Raw genomic sequence first — 20,355 nt, forward strand, 5'->3', positions numbered from 1 at the left:
AATATGATATGTCTTAAATGAATCAACGTTCAACTGTTACAAGAACATACTACGTTTAGAGAGTCAAGAGGTAGCAAATTGGTTTGATTATATTCAAAAATAGCATTAGACTCGAAGATGGGATGAAAAATAATATGTTAAGAACATTTAGCCATCAATCTTGCAAAGTCCATAAATTCAACATTAAGGAAACATACATAAAACTTGCCAATAATTTCATTAGTCCAAACAACCTAATGTAGTTTAGCTAAATTGTTTGCGACAACAGAAAAATGTTTTTAACGTGTATAGAAAATCAGTGTATCACATAAATTATTGAGCACAACATGATGATTAAAAGGTGTGTCACAAATAATCCACAAATGTGAAAAAAAAAATCTTATGATTGTTTTCAATCGATATGCAATCGCATTGAAATTGACCTTCAAGATAGCCTAAATAAATTTTTGTATTGTAATTTATGTAATCTTTATTTAAATTACTTGAAATAAACTTGTATATTAGTTGGGTTAATTAAACCTAATGAACACACATAATGAACAAATTAATTAAATTAGTTGGTTTTTCCTATTTTTCTCCCAGTAATATTCATTTTAAATTAATTATAATAGATATTTTTAAATATAATTATGTTTATATTTTAAAAAGAAAAACTTAATTAATCTAACTCATTATCAAATTAATATATTGACTTAACTAATTTAATCAAACATTTAATATTGATTAGAAAAAGTTGAAAAATGGAGTTTAAAAGACCTAACTTCTCAACAGTAAAAAAAAATAAAAGACTTATTTTTGTCTATGTAAAATAAGGAATTCTTTATTTTAGTTCCTTTAAAAAAAATTCAATTCGTTCCTGTAAAAAATTTTTGTTTCAACCTAATGACCAAGACTAAAATGAAACAAATTTTTTTTTATAGAAACAAAAATAATTTTTTTTTAAAAAATACTCTATTTTATTATAAGTAAAAGTTATTTAATGCAAAGTGAAAATATAATCGGTTGAGAAGTCAGATTTCGCTGAGCCAACTTCTCTTCGGATACAAGAAGGGTAGATCTGAAAATAATTTGGGGAGGGAAAATACTCGAAAATATTAAAATAAAAAATCCCTATATTTTTTTTAAATACCCTTTAATTGCATATTCTCAATTTTTATTTAACCTCCGGTGACATTTGTATATAAACCACTTTTTCCCCTTCTTTTCTTGTTTCTTTTTAATTTATTAAAAAGTTACAACTATTCTTCACAATTTTATGTATGTTGGTCATCAATATAATAATAACCTAATTATCTAAGACTAACATACATATCATTTTATTTAAAAAAATAAAAATACAGCTAGTATAAAATAATACAAGTGCAGGTATCTCACACCAATATTCTATATTAAAAGTGTTTCGTGAAATGGCTTGTACAAATTTACTTACTTTCTTTTTCGATTCAAGGAGTCAAATTTGGTATTTGATAAAGTTGATTAATTTTATTGATTCAAAATTGACTCAATTAAGATCATATTTAGAACAAAAATAAATCAATTTAATTTATTGTTATGATATATTGATTTTAGAATTATGCATATACATTGTTAATTTTAAATTTATATATATATATATATTAAAACAAATGAAATTAATATATATATATATATATATATATATATTATACCATTAGTTAAAATAATATTTATTAAGTCAGAAATATCATACCTTTTAATAGAATAAGTAATTAATATTAAATCGAGTCTAGATAACTTATAACATAACATAAACTCATTATTTTAAAAAATATATTGAATTCAATTTTTTAAACTTAAAATTATTTAAAATACTATCAAATATCAACTATATAGTCTATCTTATTTTATATACTTGATCTTTCCTTTCTTACTCTTAAGTCGGTTTGTATGCAAAAGATATTTCTCCCAACATGTTCCGCAAATGTGGGCCATACAATTTGACTTGACTTGAACGACACGAAACTCCTTTTATTGTTTTTCTTTTGAAGAGATTCATATTTCATTCTACATTTCTACTTGCTCCCCAAGAAATAACCAACTACTATTATACATTAATAATAAATGATGTCTGTTATAAAATACAGATATGCTGCATTAACAGCTAAGAATTTTTTTAATTATATTATTAGTATCAAATATTTATTAAATTTAAAATATTATTTAAAATAATTGAATCTAATATTACTTAAATTAACAAAATGTTAATACAATTATTAAAGTTAACAATATACAAATAAAAAAATGTTATACACAATAATTACACTATTATCTAACCATAAATTATAATATATATTTATTAATTTTTATAATAATTATTTAAAAAATGTTTTTTATTAGTTCATGACGTAAATATTTACAAAATATATAATCATTAAACTCAAAACTATTATTGTTTTTAGGTTTTTAAAATGTATATATGAAAATATGTTGAAGTGGAAGCTAAAAGCAGAATTAATGTATAGAAAAATGTCAATAACAGTGTTCTGGAAAATTCATGCCAACTAATAGCCACCAAACGTGAAACGTTATTAACGTTATATTCCTTGGCCTTGGTGTCTCATACTTAACCATAGAACTCTTCTTAGTCATAACTATATATATAGACCCTCCTTAGACCCCTCTTCTTCCACAACCGATCAAAAAGTCATTTTCTTGAAACTTGCTTTGATGATGATGATGATGCTGAGCCGCGGTGGCAGCAACCGTGCACTGTTGGCTGCCAAGGGCTTAAGCGCCGAAGTTGGAGCTCTTAAGAAATGGAGTTATGGTGTGAGGAGTGAGAGTACTTTGGCTTTCTCAGAGAAAGAGAAGAAGGTTGATTCTTCTTCTTCTGCTGCTGCTGCTGCTGATGGGAAGAAAGAGGAAAAGGGAATAGCCAGTTATTGGGGCATTGAAGCCTCTAAGATCACGAAACCTGATGGCACAGAATGGAAATGGAATTGTTTTAGGGTATGTATATATCATACGTCATGCATATATATATATATATATATATATATATATATATATATATCATGCATGCATGTTGTTTTGGAGATTAATTAATTGTGTTTGTACTTGTGAAGCCATGGGAGACATACAAAGCAGATGTTTCGATTGATCTGAAGAAGCATCATGCGCCAGTCACCTTTCTTGACAAAATGGCGTTTTGGACTGTCAAAGCTCTTAGATATCCCACCGATGTCTTCTTCCAGGTATTTTGGATGCATCTTTATTAACTTTTCCAACATAAATTTATTAACTATATAATAATATGCAGTAACAATAATATTTATAATGTTTTACTCTCTTTTTTGCAACTTCTGATCTTTCCATCGTACTACATTAGTTTTTTGTTTTGTTTTTTTTATCTCTCTTCTATTACCTAAAGAATACGGTATATGCTCATTATATTCCTTTTTTTTTTCTAGGAGGGTATATATTTCTATTCTTTTGACTTTTTCTTCCTAGGTAATTTTGATTCATTTTCTTTTTCAAACAGAATTAGTGTATGATTGCTTTTCCTTTTTGTTTTACAATGATTAAATGAGGATAGAACTTAGGTAATTTATCTAAACTCCCCTATACTAGTTCATTATATGATTGTTTTGAGGCTTTTGAGCCTTTTTTTTACAAATTTAAAGAATATTGTTGGCTATTTTGCGTAATTTTGATTTTACCTGATCTGTGTTTTGAAGTTACAAATTTTAATGTTAATGCGTAAGATAAATGATTATTTTATATAATTAATTTTTTTAAAAAAATAAATAGTTTAAATATATAAATTATATTATAATCAAAATTTATAATAAATAAATATTTTTATATATAATGTTTTAAATTTTAAACTTACGATAAATAATTTATATCATGTAAGTATTAAAAATTAAAATAAAGATGAGAAAAGGACAGGTAGAAAGATATAATAAGACATTTTCATTAGAGAAAAATTCTTAAATATACTGTTGAAAAAGAAACCATCAAATATTATTATTATTATTTATATAGAGAGAGAAAACTATTTCGTATTAATTTAGTTCCTCAATAAATTGACTTTTAAAATAAATTGATTAATTTGTATAACATTATGGTTCGGCTGATGGTTTTCTTTTGTCTTTATTTTTATTTTCATTATTTTGGTGGTCATAAATACTAAACACTATCATATACCTACCGGCTTAGTATTTTATAGTTTTTGGGAATCTTGCTAGGTGTCTTTTTTGTTTTTTTCTTAAAATAAATATCATGCATTGTACATGACTGACTACATATGATGTTTGCATGTGGTTTGGTTAGCAGGTTAATAAGGTATGTTGGGATAAGTATCTCATGAAAAGAAAATGATCCAATTTTGTTTGGCTACTCGATTGTTTTTTGTTTTTGAGTTTCCACTTGTCCTATTTTGATGACATCAAGTCAACGTGGATCTCCAACACCAAACACCATAAAATAATAATAATCTTCTTAAGAATAAAATGATTGTCATGTTGCTGACCTGGGTTGATATATACAAGATGTCAAAGATTCAGATTTAACTCTTATTCTCTTCATGGACGCGTGTTTGGATTTCTCCTAAAGCCACTAAAATCTCACTCTGTGAACAACGCTCTACAGGGAGATCCCGTGGCACTTAATCCTTTGAGTAAGCCTCTGTTGTTAGTCTCAACAATATATAAAAATCAGTTGTCATGTTTATTAGCGTATAATCTAACTCATTTTCTCATTTTAGGATAAAAAAAACAAAGATAAAATGCTTAAACTTGTATGTAGTTAGTCATATAATACCATCAGCAATCAATATTGTCTTTCAAGTATAGTATGTTCTTAATAATAAAATTCACGTGACATTTGTATGAACAACTATATGAATTTATGAAAAGTCCATTTCCACATTTCCACCCTCAATTTTGAAAACAAAAAAATAACTCGCATTTGTTGTAGTACTTGCTCACCCTTTGATGGAATTTATATTCTATACGCGATGTTTTAAGCTTTTTGTCTTAATAATTATGTTGTGTGAATGTAACAGAGACGATATGGATGCCGAGCGATGATGCTAGAGACAGTGGCAGCAGTTCCTGGGATGGTAGGAGGCATGCTACTGCACTGCAAATCCCTGAGAAGATTTGAGCACAGTGGTGGGTGGATCAAAGCACTGCTAGAAGAAGCAGAGAACGAGCGGATGCACCTGATGACGTTCATGGAAGTGGCAAAGCCCAAGTGGTATGAGCGTGCTCTAGTCATAACAGTGCAAGGTGTTTTCTTCAATGCATACTTCTTGGGGTATTTGCTCTCACCTAAATTTGCCCACCGAATGGTTGGTTACCTTGAGGAGGAGGCAATACACTCCTACACAGAGTTCCTCAAGGAGCTGGACAAGGGCAACATAGAAAATGTGCCTGCTCCAGCCATTGCCATTGACTATTGGCAGCTCCCACCGGATTCTACTTTAAGGGATGTTGTCATGGTTGTCAGAGCTGATGAGGCACATCATCGTGATGTCAACCACTTTGCATCGGTAATTAATTAACCTTATATATTCCTTTTGCTTAGTTAAATGACTTAAAAAGAATACTAATGGTATTTTAATGTAATGAACTGCAGGACATACACTACCAAGGACGAGAGTTGAGAGATGCTGCTGCTCCAATTGGTTATCACTAGACATCAAATTTTCCAACTCTTATGATGTTGGGGTGACAAAATTCAAGACACAAATTCTAATGTCGTTTTGGCTACAGAATAAATAAAATTGCTTGTAACTGACTATATAAAGTTGTTTATTTCTTTTGTTTAATGATGCCATTGTAAATAGTGCGGTATTGTCTTTATTTGTTCAAAGTCATACTGTATGGAGTAATTTGTAATTCTACTGTACAAACGCTTTAAGGTACAAGTGGAGTTATATGATATCTCCGAGAGCTCGGTGGTATATTTTGCTTACTAATTCCTTCATTTACTCTTTTTGAAATGGTTTTTTATTTCTTCTTGGATTTCACATTCTTGGAGATCAAGGAGCCGAAAGCATTGTTGAAATCTGCATAATATAATTAGAGTCTTGCTAAAGCATCATAATTATGGCACCAGGGTGAGGATGGCGTGTGTGATAGAGAAAAAAGCTTCAGTCCGTGTTGCGGAATTTGTTGGCATGGCCAGTAGTATTTTTCTCTCCTCCGCAGCTCTAAGAAGATACTTAGCCGTATTTAGATGAATATTATCAAGTATTCAGTTTTTTAGAAAACATTCATTCAATTGTGAATAAAAATCTTTAGCTCGGGAAACAACTTCTAACCTATTGAAAAAAAAAAGGAATAGAATAGGAATAGAATTAGAAGGGGTAGCAGCATGCAGAATTTTATGGTCCGTGGTAAGTGAATCAATTTGTTGCCAAGTCACAGTCCCTCTCCCTCTCTTCCTTTGAACATCTAAAATATTTATGTGAATCCCTTTCCTCTCCCAACTAACTACCAGACACGGATTCCATATATATGCTAAGTCGCTTATGCGTCAAAATGATGCAGTGCTTCGTCTGATAAACCATCTATTGGCCCCGGATAAGTAAACAACGATGTACAAAATACATGATGATTTACTTATTCAGTAATTAAACACCTTTCGGTGATAATTGTAGGACTCTGCAGTAGCTTTTTGACTGCAGGGAAACCTGATCCGATCATCTCATCCAAACAAAGTGTTACATATTTTTTTCTATCTTTTTTCTTTTAGTTTTGGACATCAAAAATATGGCAACCATTAATTAGCCCGTTAAAGAAAACGATTCTAATGGGCTTAAAGTCCGACGAAACAACAGGCATTCAGGTTAAAAAGGAAACCACTGAAATATAGATGCATTGTTTTTACGTGCATGTTTTGTAGCAGCACTACTCCACTGTTTCCAACATTCTAGAAACCTTGTGTAATGACTAGCTTTCAAATTATTATGGAATTCTTATAACCTCGTACTGATGGGAAATTCTGAGAGGGGATTGCTTTGAAACAGGCCTACTTTCGGACCAAAGCTCCAGGTTGACAGTTCCACTATCCCAATGAACAAGACACTTGAATACCTCACTAACGTTAAATCGGTTGACCAGTGCCAAGCCAAGGCATTTGTCAATGAGCCTCCACTCACCTGAAATGAAATAACAATTAAAATTTTATAGGGAACACCATAATCTGTTATCCAGATTCAGAACATTAACATAAAAATAAATTTCAATAACAATTTGAAAACAGTTAATAAAACTTAAATTCTTAGGCAGCCAGCCACCAATAGTAACATCAGTTTCTAAAATGGATGTTGGAAAAAAAAATTACTGGGTGGGGGAGAGTAGGGAAAGATGGGATATGAAAGAAAAACATGTCACCAACTGCTTATAGATTTGCTCATGGTAGGTTTCTTATGGGGTAAAATTTCAAAGATAATTGATGATTCTTCCTTGTATGAATAAACATCTTCAGTAAGTGTCTCTCAAACTCTCAAAGAGAAGTCAGTCTGAAGGCTGTCATCACATTCTAAACTGAAACCCCGTTATAAATACAATTTTAACAAATGAAATAATAAAACTCAAAAATATTAATTACATAGTAAAAAGTCAGTAAAAAAACATGTTTAGTTCCTATTATTTTTTTCCAATTTTGATTTTAGTCCCTATCCTATAAAAATTTGGTCGAGTCCTTATAATTTCAAAACCACTTAAGAATTGGCCCCTGCTATCACGTTAAATTTTGGTTTTGGTCCCTATGCTAGGACCAATTCTTAGTAGTTTTGAAACTATATGACCTGAAAACAAATGCTTAAAGTATGGAGAGACCAAAATCATTGACACTAGATGTCAAACCTTTAGGATTAGTAACTTTTTTCTACAATATGGAACTAATCAATTACTCAATTGAAAGTTCTTATAAAGTAAATCAAGTATATAAGATTTCATGCAAAACAAAAATCAATTGCTACTTCACCATATTATTTTATTTTGACAGATATATTATATATATTTAAAATATAAATAAATGCTCATTATTAAATAACACACCAACCAATTAATGTGAAATTTGATATAGATGATCATAAAGATAACATCAAATGATTGAACAGTTTGATTGATTAATTTCATATTTTATAGTAAATATTAACCTAATTTTACTTTTTAACATGAAGGTATATGTTAAAAAAACTATATTAGTAAGATCAAGCTTCGGAATTTTTAACCAAGCTGAACCCAAGCTTTAAATTTGGCTCCTTTAAATAAATGAGTCAAGCATGAGCAACCTCTTTTTCACAAGACAATACAAACCTAAACTTCAAGTGTTTGACCTGGTTACACCCTATGCCTGATTCATTCTTTTAGCATACTTATTTATTCATCCTAGTATAAGTTCCGACATTTCATATGGGTAGCAATGATGAGTGAGGAAAAAGATAAAATGACCATTACCATTAGGAATGAGGTTTCCTTCGAAGCATTGCTCCCCACCATCAGGAAAGACCTCATGTGTGGATCCATCGATTGAAGTAAATGAAACAAAAGATTCAGATGGGTGCAAAAGAGTGAATGATGGGTGAACTCTCAAGCAAACCAACCTACAGAACACACATGGAAGCAAAGTAGGAATCAGAGATCTGAATAGGCAACAGACAAGAATATATTCTTCATTAACATCTAAACTTTCCACTAGAATCCTCAAGCACGATATAATAAATACAAAAAAGCCAGACAAATAAAATAGTCTTTTGGGTTCAGATGATTGATGAACAATCAATTAACATATATTTTCTTAGAAATATAATATAAAAACATTCATGTGACTTCTAACAACTTCAGCTTTTGGATTGTTGGTTCATGACATGATATCAAAGCCTTTATGAACCCCAATAGATAAGAGCTCAATCCTTGCTATCCCCATTCTCCTAATAAAAAGGCTTAATTTCAGCACAAGGCTAGTAGGCCTATGCATTATCCATACTTCAAGCCCAAAGGTTCTTGTGAGGTAACATGTTAAAAATATATTAAAAATCTATTCACATATGTTCACCATAGAGCTCAACCTTTTGGGATAGTTGGTTCATGACATTTTGAATGAATAATGTGTTGGGGGAACATTCACCCAAAAGTAATTTTGAAAGAATAACTTGTTCAAATATGGTTAAGCAAAATTACTGAGTGTGAATTTGTCAAACAGCAAATAAATTGTATTTTTATTCAACCAATTTGTAAAATCTGCCAAATTGAAAAACAAAAATAAATACTGCTTCTTTTAGATTAACAACTGAGACCAAAACTAATGTTGTTCTTGACAGCCAAACATTTCAAAAATGTGTCCAATTCATTTTGAAGCTCAAATTAGAGGCACTGAGTAACCAAACACGCTTTTAAGCCCCCTGATCCAAGCAAAGGTTTTATCATACTCTTCTTTATGGATCAATAATTCATGAAACTGTTCCTGCTATAGCAAAAGAAGTGCCAGTCACTTTATTTACCCAATCAGAGCTTGAAATCCCCCATCCCCAAAGATGAAATTAACTCTATCTTTAATATTATCACATAGGAGATATAATGCTAATATTGTAAGGATACAGGAGGGGGAAGCTTCAGATATAACCTTGAGAACCCTCCAGAACCAGCGCCAACACTGCGGGCTACTATACTAGAGTCTATCTGGAAGATATTGGCAACATTCTTTGGAACATAGATTTGCCGTTGAAGAACCAATCCTCCACCAATATCACCCTCTAATACCACAGATTCCTCCTCCCCAGCATGCTGAAGTTCTCGACTGAAAAAAAAAATGCCACAAAATACATGTTGAGTACCAAAAGGAAAGTGGAGTGAGGCAAAAATAGATAACATGCTCAGTAAATACAAGGATCAAATTGCCCTTGGTGACTCTGCCAATAAAATTTCCCCAATGATGCATGATATACAAAGAAAACTTACTCAATAACAGAGTATTCCTCAGAACACCCAGCAGAACGATACTCCATACCACTATACTCCTCATACCCATGGATCTCAATCCTGCTATGGAGCCATTGTGTTCCTGAAAACAGATTGTTTATTATTATGAATATAATGCATATTACAAACAATATAAGTTATTTCATCAATACAGCGAAGGAAAAACAGAAGCTACTTATACATTTCTGAGTATTTAAAGAAAATTAAATAAATTGCTAAAGATGATCAACATACCTGAAGGAATGTGTGTCATGGAGATGATTCTACCCCCAATCCAGGGAACAATTTTAAGATTCCACTCACCACTTTTCAGTTCAATGGGAGTTTTTAAAAGCTCTGTTCCCTTGGGTCCAGAAACCTCTTCTCCGTCAGGAATTGGAGTGGTGTTTTCTATCAAAAAATGAATATATATCAGAAGAAAGTAGCATACCTTCATATAGAATTGGCGTTTTTAAATTTTTGGATCCATGAATGCATTTTAGATACAATTCAGATGTAAAATAGAACATAATTTACAGAACAAAACTAGTGGTTAGCCTCCACTCTTCTGATGAACAGGGAGGGAAAACTAAAATCCATGCAAGAATCTCAATTCTCAACAGAGGGAAAATATTCAAAATAACCCGTACATAATGAAGACAAGGAAACAACGGCATAGAAATAGAGAGGTGAATATCCAAACCAAGAAATAGCTTTTAAAAAATAACATACATCTTAAAGCAGGATTGCCTGCAAGAGATAATCAAACTAAAAAATACTAGTACATAATAAAACATAGCATCGGCAGGAAAAACAATAGTCAAGATTCAAGAAAGCATAAATATCATATAAATTATATTCATAAACCAACAGGGTAAAAGATTTGAACAAGCACATACCCAAACGGTCCTTGTATTGCTTCTCACTGGTAGATACTAGCTTCAACACCTCCTCTTCCGAAGGCAAAATTAGTTGCAGAACATCTCCATCAGTTCCCCATGTATCAAGCTGTTTACAAAGCCTAACTATATAAATATTAAGATCAAACACACAGTTAAAGATAGAATCAAGCACAATTTTTCAGTTTCTTTCTATACGGAAGTTTCAAATTCTTCATAATTTCATATCATAGAAAAATCACATACCATTGCACCCCCACCCAGCAATAATTGAATATGCAGGTGGCGATTAGGTCTTTTCCATGATCCTTCAGTTTTGTGTACACTCACAGTAACAACTGATGATTTAAGTTCAGCCACATAATGTGTTAACAAATAATTGCCTTTTGTGAATTCATATCCATCACCATCATCCTCAAATACAACACCTTCAGCTTTCCCTGTCAATGATTAAGGGTGTGCTTGGGTAAAAAGCTTAAATTAAACACTTATTAACAAGATGTAATCTGTAGAGTACAAAGCTTAAACCCTTATCTTATTTATACAGCCTTTAAGAGCAAGATGTAATCTGTAGAGTACAAACTTTATCAAGATAGCAGCACTCGCATGCCAATGGGAAATTGAATGCATTGACTTACCAGATTCATCTAAAGCCACAAGAAGAGTCAAGTCATCTGATGGATTAGCTTCTCCGACATGCTGAAGAGGGGGTCCCACAGGAATAATTGAACCACCTTTCAAGTATAAAGCTGGCAAATCCTGACATGCCCCAGACAGAACAAAAATAAATGAAATAAAATCAATTTTTTTGGTGACAGAAAAAAAAAAAATATTGCAAACACAAAATGCAAGCAAAAAGAAAAGGGAAAAAAAAGTACCGGATGTGTATCATTGAAATCAAAATTCAACCATATCCCCTTAGGCAAAGTAATCTCCAATTTGTCCAACCCCTGTCTAGGTAAGGTGCTGATCAAGATACAAATAACATGTTAAATCAGCAAATATAGTACAGCAACATGTGTGATACAGCTTTCTATCAAACTTCCAAGTATAATTAGACAACAAAGCCAGTGACGGATCTACAACACTATCAACTATTTCTAATCAATCTCTCATTATAATCACATTTTTATTATAATAAATATATTTCATCATAAAATGTTTTCCCAAAGAATCAAGGTCGAGCCTCCCCCCCCCCCCCCCCGCCCCCCACTCTTTTGAATCCATCCCTGAGAAAATATTACACATTCTAAGATTTACATCTATAGTGAAAAATGGACAAGGTCAGATACAGGTGGAATGAGGACTAAACTTATATTACAAGAAACGCACACACAAACACAAGTAGTAGAATCCAGTAGTTAAATCCATAAACGGACAAACATATATCAAGTCTCAACAAAGATAGATAAGCTGGGCTTTAAATTACAATCACTTATTTTAGTTTATCTTGTATTAAATAGAATCATTACTGTATCCATATTTGAATTTATTGTTTTCTGCTTACTAAAAAATTGAAGGATGAACGTAACGGGATTTACCATGAGCATTGATCAGATTTGATATTGTTTTACCAAATGGAAAAGAAAAATGTAACTTTTTTTTTCTATCATTCTCCCTTCAGATTTGCAGCCAACATGCATAAAAGCATAAGGAAAACCAGCCTATTTTCTATAAAGGCATCTCCAACAGAAATAGCAGCATTATCTACATTGATAATAGACAAGTAAAGTAGAAAAACCTTGCATACACCAAGACTGGACCAAGCAAAAATGAATTTTCAAGCTTCCTCAGGCTAGGATCTTTTGGATCTGCAAATTACAAAAGAAAAATAAATAAACTAATAAAAATCGCGATGTATTTAAAAAAAAGCTCAAATATCATAATAAAACCAAAGACACTTGAAGTAGTAAACAGAACATGAACCCACCAGCAAAGAAAGTAGGGGTTGCCACTGGAAAGCCCCTTGTATGGGCAAAATAAAAAAGAGTGTAAATAAGTGGGATCAGGCGGTAGCGTCTCTTCAGTGCTAATCGACAAACTTCTTCACACTAAAAGTCAGATCTGAAGTTAGTGATGCTCAAATTACAGAACACCATTTCATAATGTGAGAATTACAAGGGCTGCAAATTGTCCCATACTCTCATTCATCCCAAAAATGTGTCCTTAGCCTTTATTAGACAGTGCTAGGTTTTCCTAGAAAAGAATTAAAGGCTTTTCTAATAAAGAAATATTCTAGTCACGCATAATATAGTCCGAAGGTGCTAGCAAACACTAATAACAAATTGTCATTACAAGAATAAAATCCTGACTAGGCCAGTAGCAGATTACAACCATAAATGCTCTTAAAAATAGTACATCAGAATGAGCCCAGTATTTTTTGTATGTGCTAGATATATTGAATAAATTAAAATTTAAAAATATATATATCCAACAGGTGTCAGGTTCCATTACAGGGGGAAATTGCCACGGAAAAAATTAGAAAGTAAACACAGAAAAGTTAATAACAAATGTGCACTACCAGAACTTAAAGCATGAAATGAAAATATATGTGAGATTATGTACTTTTTTATTCTCATTAACTTAAAATTGTTTATGACAAGAAATTTCAACTTACAATCTACTGTATCTAGATAATGACCATCATATAACAAATTGGAAACCACAAGAATATTGATTTTATACGACAGACAAACTAACCTCTTCACCAAAAGACCAAGGTTCATGGTCAGTGGTGCCAGCTTCAGAATGCCCTCGGCAAAAGGGAAACAAGGAAGCTACACCCATCCACCTTCCAAAAAGTCTAGGTGTTGCATTTCCAGCAAATCCACCAATATCAGGACCTGAAAGCGGCTGACCACTAAGTCCCTGTACACAAGGAAAGTAAAATATTATATTCAAAGTGATTAATTTTTGTAGTGAACTAACAATCGCAACAGCCCTTTTTAGACTCAAGAGTGTGGACAGTGCACAACAGCACAAGTTCACCTATCTTTGTAAAAATTCATTTTTTTTATTAGAAGAATTGAGGCAGCAAGGATTGAACTCTATACCACTTGGTCATAGAGACCCTGATACCATGCCATGAACCAAAAATCCCAAAAGCAAAAGCTATTAGGTGAACGTGAATGGTCTATATTACATCTCTAACAAATTGCCTATATATTGTACTGTATACGCAGCCTTCTAATTCATTCAAAACTATTATTATTTTTCCTTTCACTCAAGCTTTATGTTTAAATTTGAAAAAGACAAAAAAAAGTAGATTATAGTGGACGATAACTTCTTAATTTTTCTGGAATTGAATTACATTTTCAAAAAATTATGACAAAAACCAGCAACCAATGAGAGAATCAAAAAAGAATCTCACTCTCACCACAGAGTTCTCGAAATGAAATTTAGAAAAAATCCAATGCCAATACTTCCTTTGGGCATATATATAAGCAAAAAGTGCTTAAATTTTTTGAACTTAAATATAAGTAAATTTTGACCAATTCAATTATATTTAGTGTTATCATTCCAAAATACTCCCACACAATAAATGAGAGCACTATCTATAAATCTATAATAAATGTGGTTAAAGATATTTTATAAAATGTAGTGTATGTTTTATACGAAATTGTGAATATTAAATAAATTCAACTAACTTTTTTTATTTGTGTGAAATTATGTTTTTTTTCTTCTTATATATAGGTCCAGACTCTAGAGAGAGAAGCATCATAAAGAATAAATCACATCACAACTCAAAGAAGACTTGGAAGGATAGTCCATGACAGTATATAATGTAACACCAACTATAAGTACCATCATTTGGGAGACTGAAGTTCCAAGAATTAAGCTAACAACAATTTGTTAAAACAACTTATATCTAGCTAGATATATACTGTGTGTCCAGAATTGCTTCACGAAAAACTGCATGAGTTAATGGTGTGAAAACAGCATCAAATAACAATGTTACTCAAGGGAACTAGCATCCATGCAATTAAGAATCTTACCAGCTGAAGTACCATGGAGATACTCATATGAAGATGCTCCCAGGTAGAAAGATTATCTCCGGTCCATGTTGCAGCATACCTTTGGCTGCCAGAAAATCCAGCTCTAGTGAGAACAAAAGGACGCTTCTTTTCATTAGCTAGTCTCATGCCTTCATAGGTTGATCTTGCCATCAGTAGACCATATACCTATAATGAACAGTCAAAATAATTGACAAAACTTCATAACTACATGGTAAGGCATCAAAACACTTGATAAAGCCAAACTCAACACTAACATCAGATTCTCAGAATCAAGATGCAGACATTATCTAATTATATAATTGAAGTGCTTCCCACTCATATATATTGTCAGCATGCTTATGGTAGTATAACATTGGACTCTAAAATCATAGAGGGGAAGTATATTACATTATGATAGAAATAATGATTCTGACGACCTCCAAGTTCATCATCTCCTCTATGAACATTGCTCTCAGGCATTGTTTTTGTTACAACCTGGAAAAGAAATGGGTAAAAAAGGTAGAAATGGAACAAATAAAAAGTCACAAATAGTAAGATTTGAATCAAATAATGTTTCATACTATCAAAGAAAAGAAACCAATGAGATTTGAATTACCTTAAAGATAGCTGGTTCGTTCATATCATTCCATATACCATCAACACCATTGGAAATGAAATCTTTAACTAAATTTGCCCACCATGCACGAACTTTTGACTGTGTGTAGTCAGGGAAGACACATGGCCCAGGCCACACCTCCCCTGCGAAAGTATAAACATGAAAGTACATCAGACAAAAGACAGAAGAAAGCGTGAATGAAGGGCAGAAATATTCATGTTAAAGAAAACATTACCAACATAAGGAGTTCCATCTGCCTTTTGGACCCAAACATCATTTTTAGAACCACTATCATATATAAAATAACCCTCTTCCTGCTTGATTCCAGGATCAAGCATCCAAATAGCTTTAAAACCATTATAATGCAGATCTGTCACTAAAGACTTGGGATCTCGAAAACGCTCCTGAAAGATATCACGATACTTACTTTTCTAAACAAAAAGTTATTGGTATAGACATTCAAATGAAAAACCCAAAAGTTAACTAAGCATTTTATAAATTAACGGTGTAGGTTGAACAACTAATGTAAGCCAATTAAAGAAATTATACTATACAAACTATGCAATACTTCACTTTAATTTATGAGACACAGGATACATGTACTAAACACTAAAGCAATTCGTGTGATAAATAAGAAAGATCTAAAATCATAACTGTGATACTGTTAAATTGGTTACTGATCATTTTCCAGGGGTAAAATAACATGCCTTGTCAAAGGTGAAACAACGAAAACCATCCATGTAGTCGATATCCATCCATATCACGTCACAAGGTATGCACTTTTTCCGGAATGTTTTTGCAACCTGCAAATTTTAATTGACAACAAGTCAAGGCAAAACATGCTTCTGAATAATTAACAACCAATAAAGAATATACAAAACTAAGTTGATAGCCATGCAGAATTTCTAAATTCTTAGGTATTTTGAATGTCTACATATAAACATAATTTATCTAGTACGCAAGAAAAATTTGGAAACCCAAATTTAGTATGCAAGCTGAAAGTTATTAAAGATTCCCAGTATGGTGTAACGTTTATAATTTGCTGTACATACAGATTTTCATATTCAATTACAAATGCCTTATCTAAACTGTGTTTATATGCTTAAGATTCCTAGGCATCTTGGATTCCCATATCTATAAAAAGGTATGCCAATAATGAAGAAATTTGATTTCCTGCCACATTCTTCTATTAAATATTACTCTCTCCGTCCCACAATAACTACAGATTAAGGTTTCTCAAATAGATTAAGGAAAATAATAAATGTATCATATTTCTATACACTTATACTAAAATAATCCACCTTCTTAATAAATGCATTACTTTTAATTGTGGTGGTTGAATAATTTTTAAAGAGGCAAATAAGAAAAAATATAATTAATTTTACAAGTGAGAATATCATTCATTTTGGGACATTTTCCAAATGTTAAAACTGTAATTACTATAGGATGGAGGGAGTATCTTGGATGACGCCAAGTATAGGCATGCTACCATCTTGGCCAAAAAACCCAGACATCTTACATATTAAAATACAGGTACACCAAATAGAACTTAAAAGGGTTTCATTTTTTCTTAACCGAGAAAATAGTAAAGGCAAAAAGACAACAGCAAAAACAGTCAGAACTCGGAACACATGTCATATTCAGAATCTCCAGCTCAAGTTTTCTACACATGTGAATGCAACTAATCCCAGCAATTCATCACCACTGAGAAAACACCATGTACCTCCAGAACTCTCTGGTCAGATAAATAACTCCAACGACATTGGTGATAGCCTAATGACCATTTTGGGGGCATAAATACAGTTCCTGGCCAAAAAAAAATAATCTGTGAAGACAAATTTTTAAATAAAATGATAAAGCTGGAAAGTGTTGAACAGAATAATGTTCACATCCAGATACTTGCATGAAATTTTAATTTGAAAAGGATCTCTTCTTGAATCTTATACATATATTATAGGTAACCAGATCCAACATAGAATATAATAGTAAACTCACATTGTATGCTTTCTCAATTTGAAGATTATCGATAATGTCTTCATTTCAGACATAAATTTCATTAACTCCTAATATAATAAAAGCATACTATATGTATTAGAAATACGTATGCACACACATAACACGTATGAAACCATATTTTGTGTGGGTCAACAATAGTTACTAGGTTCTTCTATATATATGAATTACTCTTAATAAATAATAACAGGCTTCAGTTTCTTCAAACAAAATAATTGCATAAAATGTTCTTATGTTGAATCCCTCAACAAAAATGAAGAAGCATAATTTCCATGTAGCTACATAATTATAATTGAAATTTTTTATTAGAAAATTACCAATTGCTTTTGATAGAGATATCAACACTTTTGTGGGCGAAGCAAAAGGACCAAATGTAATGACAGGATATGAGGATGCAGAGACAAACTGTATTGTTGATTCTTTCCTCAGATCAATCTGTTTATTAACAAAACAAATTAATATAACAGCATAAATGTCTCTTTAAGTTATAGATGACAAAGAGCCAAATATTACAGCACCTCACAGCGCCTTGTAGTGTCGGCAAGGATTCCTAGCACCTCACCATTTGGAAGAACAGCTAACACCCATGGATGTGACTGGTACAAGGATGTAGTTCCAGGTCCATAACCCCATGCATCCGTGTTCCATGTGAACACCTGCAAATGAAATTTAACTGATGACTACCCAGATAATAAGTAAATCTTTATAAAACGTAAAATTCCACAAGATTGACTTACTCTTTTGCCTGTCCTCTCAAGCTCTCCACTAGCTTCTCCAGTACCGTAAAGGGAGGAACCCACAGGCAGCTGGTTGAAAAACAAATCCAAACAATTTTCAGGGAAATGGCATTAGCGGCAAATTATGCCAGGAAAAAAAGATAATAAACAAACACCCTGTAAGTTAAAAGATAATCAACATTTGTAAGATGACAACTAAAAGATCTGATGCTAGAAGCTAACTGACCTCAAGTTTGACAACCTGCTGCTCTAAAAGGCACTCAAACGTTGGGGTATATAAAGGAACTTTGTTAGTAGTGATAGGTGTGTCTCTATCCCTGCTATTCACAAAAGAAATACTGGGATACGCTGCATCCCTATCATTTCCAGAACAATCAAAACGGAACACTCCATCTTCCAAAATAGGCCGATAAATCATATTCCCTGATCTGACTTCACTACCACTGGCAACCGTTTGTCCCTCATAGTTAGCCATTTTGGACACAAGCTTCTCACGAAACTCCTTTCTTCTGCAGAACAAAAATTGCACCAGTCACAACCATGCAAGTGTTCAATACAGTCGTTTTCCAATTCAATAATCAAAATAAAAAATAACCATGAAAACACTTTCACTGACATGAAACGAAATTCAGAAAAATTCAACGAACAATTAGCATGAACGAGTTAGTTATTTAGTTCTCTTTCGCAATTCAAAGGAATCACGTAACGTTGACTAAAAAGCTACACGAAATTCCACAATCCAAACTCCGATTGCGGACTGAAGAAACACGCGAGAACTAAAGACAAGGCTGGCATTGCAAAGAGGAATTGCAGTGTGACGCGGAAGAGCGAAAGAAGGACGGAACCTGGGAGCGGTAATCGGAGATGAAAACGGCGCGTTCCGAAGAAGACGACGATGGTGAAGTGGAGAAAGGAACACCGACGATGGTGATTGAACGACACCAACTTTGGTGAAGCTGAAACAGCTACACAACACTAGTGCTTCTTCGATCATTGCGTGGTGCTTTTAAGTTTCTATTTATGTCATCTTTTTACTTTTTAATTATTATATTATTATTCGATACGCTATTTATACTTGAGAGTGGAAGAATAAATTCGATTCGGACAGATATTAGGTGGTAGCGTTATCTGCTGAAAATGGATTCATTAGACTGATAGAGCTTTATACGCTTCTCTTTGTTTTTTCCTCCGTCCAATTCCGATGTCCAAAGAGCACCCTCGAATTCTCACATGTCATTTATGAAGGAAATTTTTGGTGGCTAGATGGGGTTATGTATATGTACAGGAAGACGGTGACATGAATAGGTTCAGTGAAAAAAATGTTTTGGACTACCACAATAAAGATAAAACTACCTCAGGTTGCCCATTAAAAAATTATTTCTCTTTCCTATTTCCATTTTTTATTAATTTAATAATTCAATTTTTTCTTTCTCTCTTATTGAGTGTCACATATGAGTTTTTCAATCATGGCACGTGCAAAATACAGTTAAGTGCTTAACATGTATAAGGAGTTGGGATTTTTTTTTATTTATAAAATCTAATTTAGAAGAATTTTTAGTTCTTTTATATAAAATTTAATTAATTTATTAATTATTTTTATACTAAGATACTCTTAATTAATGTATGCTCTCATAATGAGGAAAAATATAATATTAATTAAGAGAGATAAATAGTAAAATATAATATTAATTATGAGAGCTAAATAATATGGGATATATACTCTAATTAGTTATAAGATATATGAATATTAATTAGAAAAGAAAACCAGTATAAAGGTAATTTTAAAAAAATTATAAATAAGACAAATTTATTATTATTAATTAAATTAATTATTTCTTTTAACTTAGTAAATTAAATAATTGAGTCTTATATTGAAGAACGGTAGTAATATATTATATGATGGTAATGGAAGGGGAAAATAATTTAGTCATTTACACCAATGCGAATATTAATGTATAAAATCTTATTTTAATGGGGTATACTTACTAAAGAATATTCCTAGACGTCAAAGGTAAAATTTTTCTAATGAATTTTTTATAATCCATAATTCAACAAGTAAAATTATGGGTTAAACTAAGCATTGCTGAAGTTCGACTAACCACTAAATAAACATTGATATTTAGTATAAAAAATTTCAGCATGTTATTGACTCATTGTCAA

General features: G+C 31.9%; 2 protein-coding genes across 2 annotated transcripts; one reads left to right on the plus strand and one right to left on the minus strand.

Annotated features, from left to right (window-relative positions):
- The first annotated feature begins 2,586 nt into the window (after positions 1-2,586).
- LOC109815807 (ubiquinol oxidase 1, mitochondrial) lies at positions 2,587-5,940 on the plus strand. The gene is made up of 4 exons (XM_020380607.3): positions 2,587-2,967; positions 3,084-3,212; positions 5,027-5,515; positions 5,602-5,940. Exons 1-4 carry the CDS (start codon positions 2,686-2,688, stop codon positions 5,659-5,661), a joined length of 960 nt encoding a protein of 319 aa, XP_020236196.1. The 5' UTR covers positions 2,587-2,685; the 3' UTR covers positions 5,662-5,940.
- An 877-nt stretch (positions 5,941-6,817) lies between these two features.
- HGL1 (heteroglycan glucosidase 1) lies at positions 6,818-19,427 on the minus strand. Its single transcript, XM_020380606.3, has 23 exons — positions 19,041-19,427; positions 18,422-18,704; positions 18,196-18,264; positions 17,977-18,114; positions 17,776-17,893; positions 17,169-17,251; positions 16,153-16,248; positions 15,681-15,849; positions 15,446-15,588; positions 15,238-15,324; positions 14,830-15,015; positions 13,535-13,702; positions 12,765-12,885; positions 12,576-12,645; positions 11,713-11,800; positions 11,473-11,593; positions 11,081-11,274; positions 10,835-10,943; positions 10,191-10,346; positions 9,936-10,038; positions 9,601-9,774; positions 8,436-8,581; positions 6,818-7,129 (listed from the first exon to the last, which is right to left on the minus strand). Exons 1-23 carry the CDS (start codon positions 19,187-19,189, stop codon positions 6,936-6,938), a joined length of 3,165 nt encoding a protein of 1,054 aa, XP_020236195.1. The 5' UTR covers positions 19,190-19,427; the 3' UTR covers positions 6,818-6,935.
- Between the last annotated feature and the right edge of the window lie 928 nt (positions 19,428-20,355).

Source organism: Cajanus cajan, chromosome 11, assembly GCF_000230855.2.
Source record: "Cajanus cajan strain Asha chromosome 11, NIPB_CcT2T_4, whole genome shotgun sequence".
NCBI lineage: Eukaryota > Viridiplantae > Streptophyta > Magnoliopsida > Fabales > Fabaceae > Cajanus > Cajanus cajan.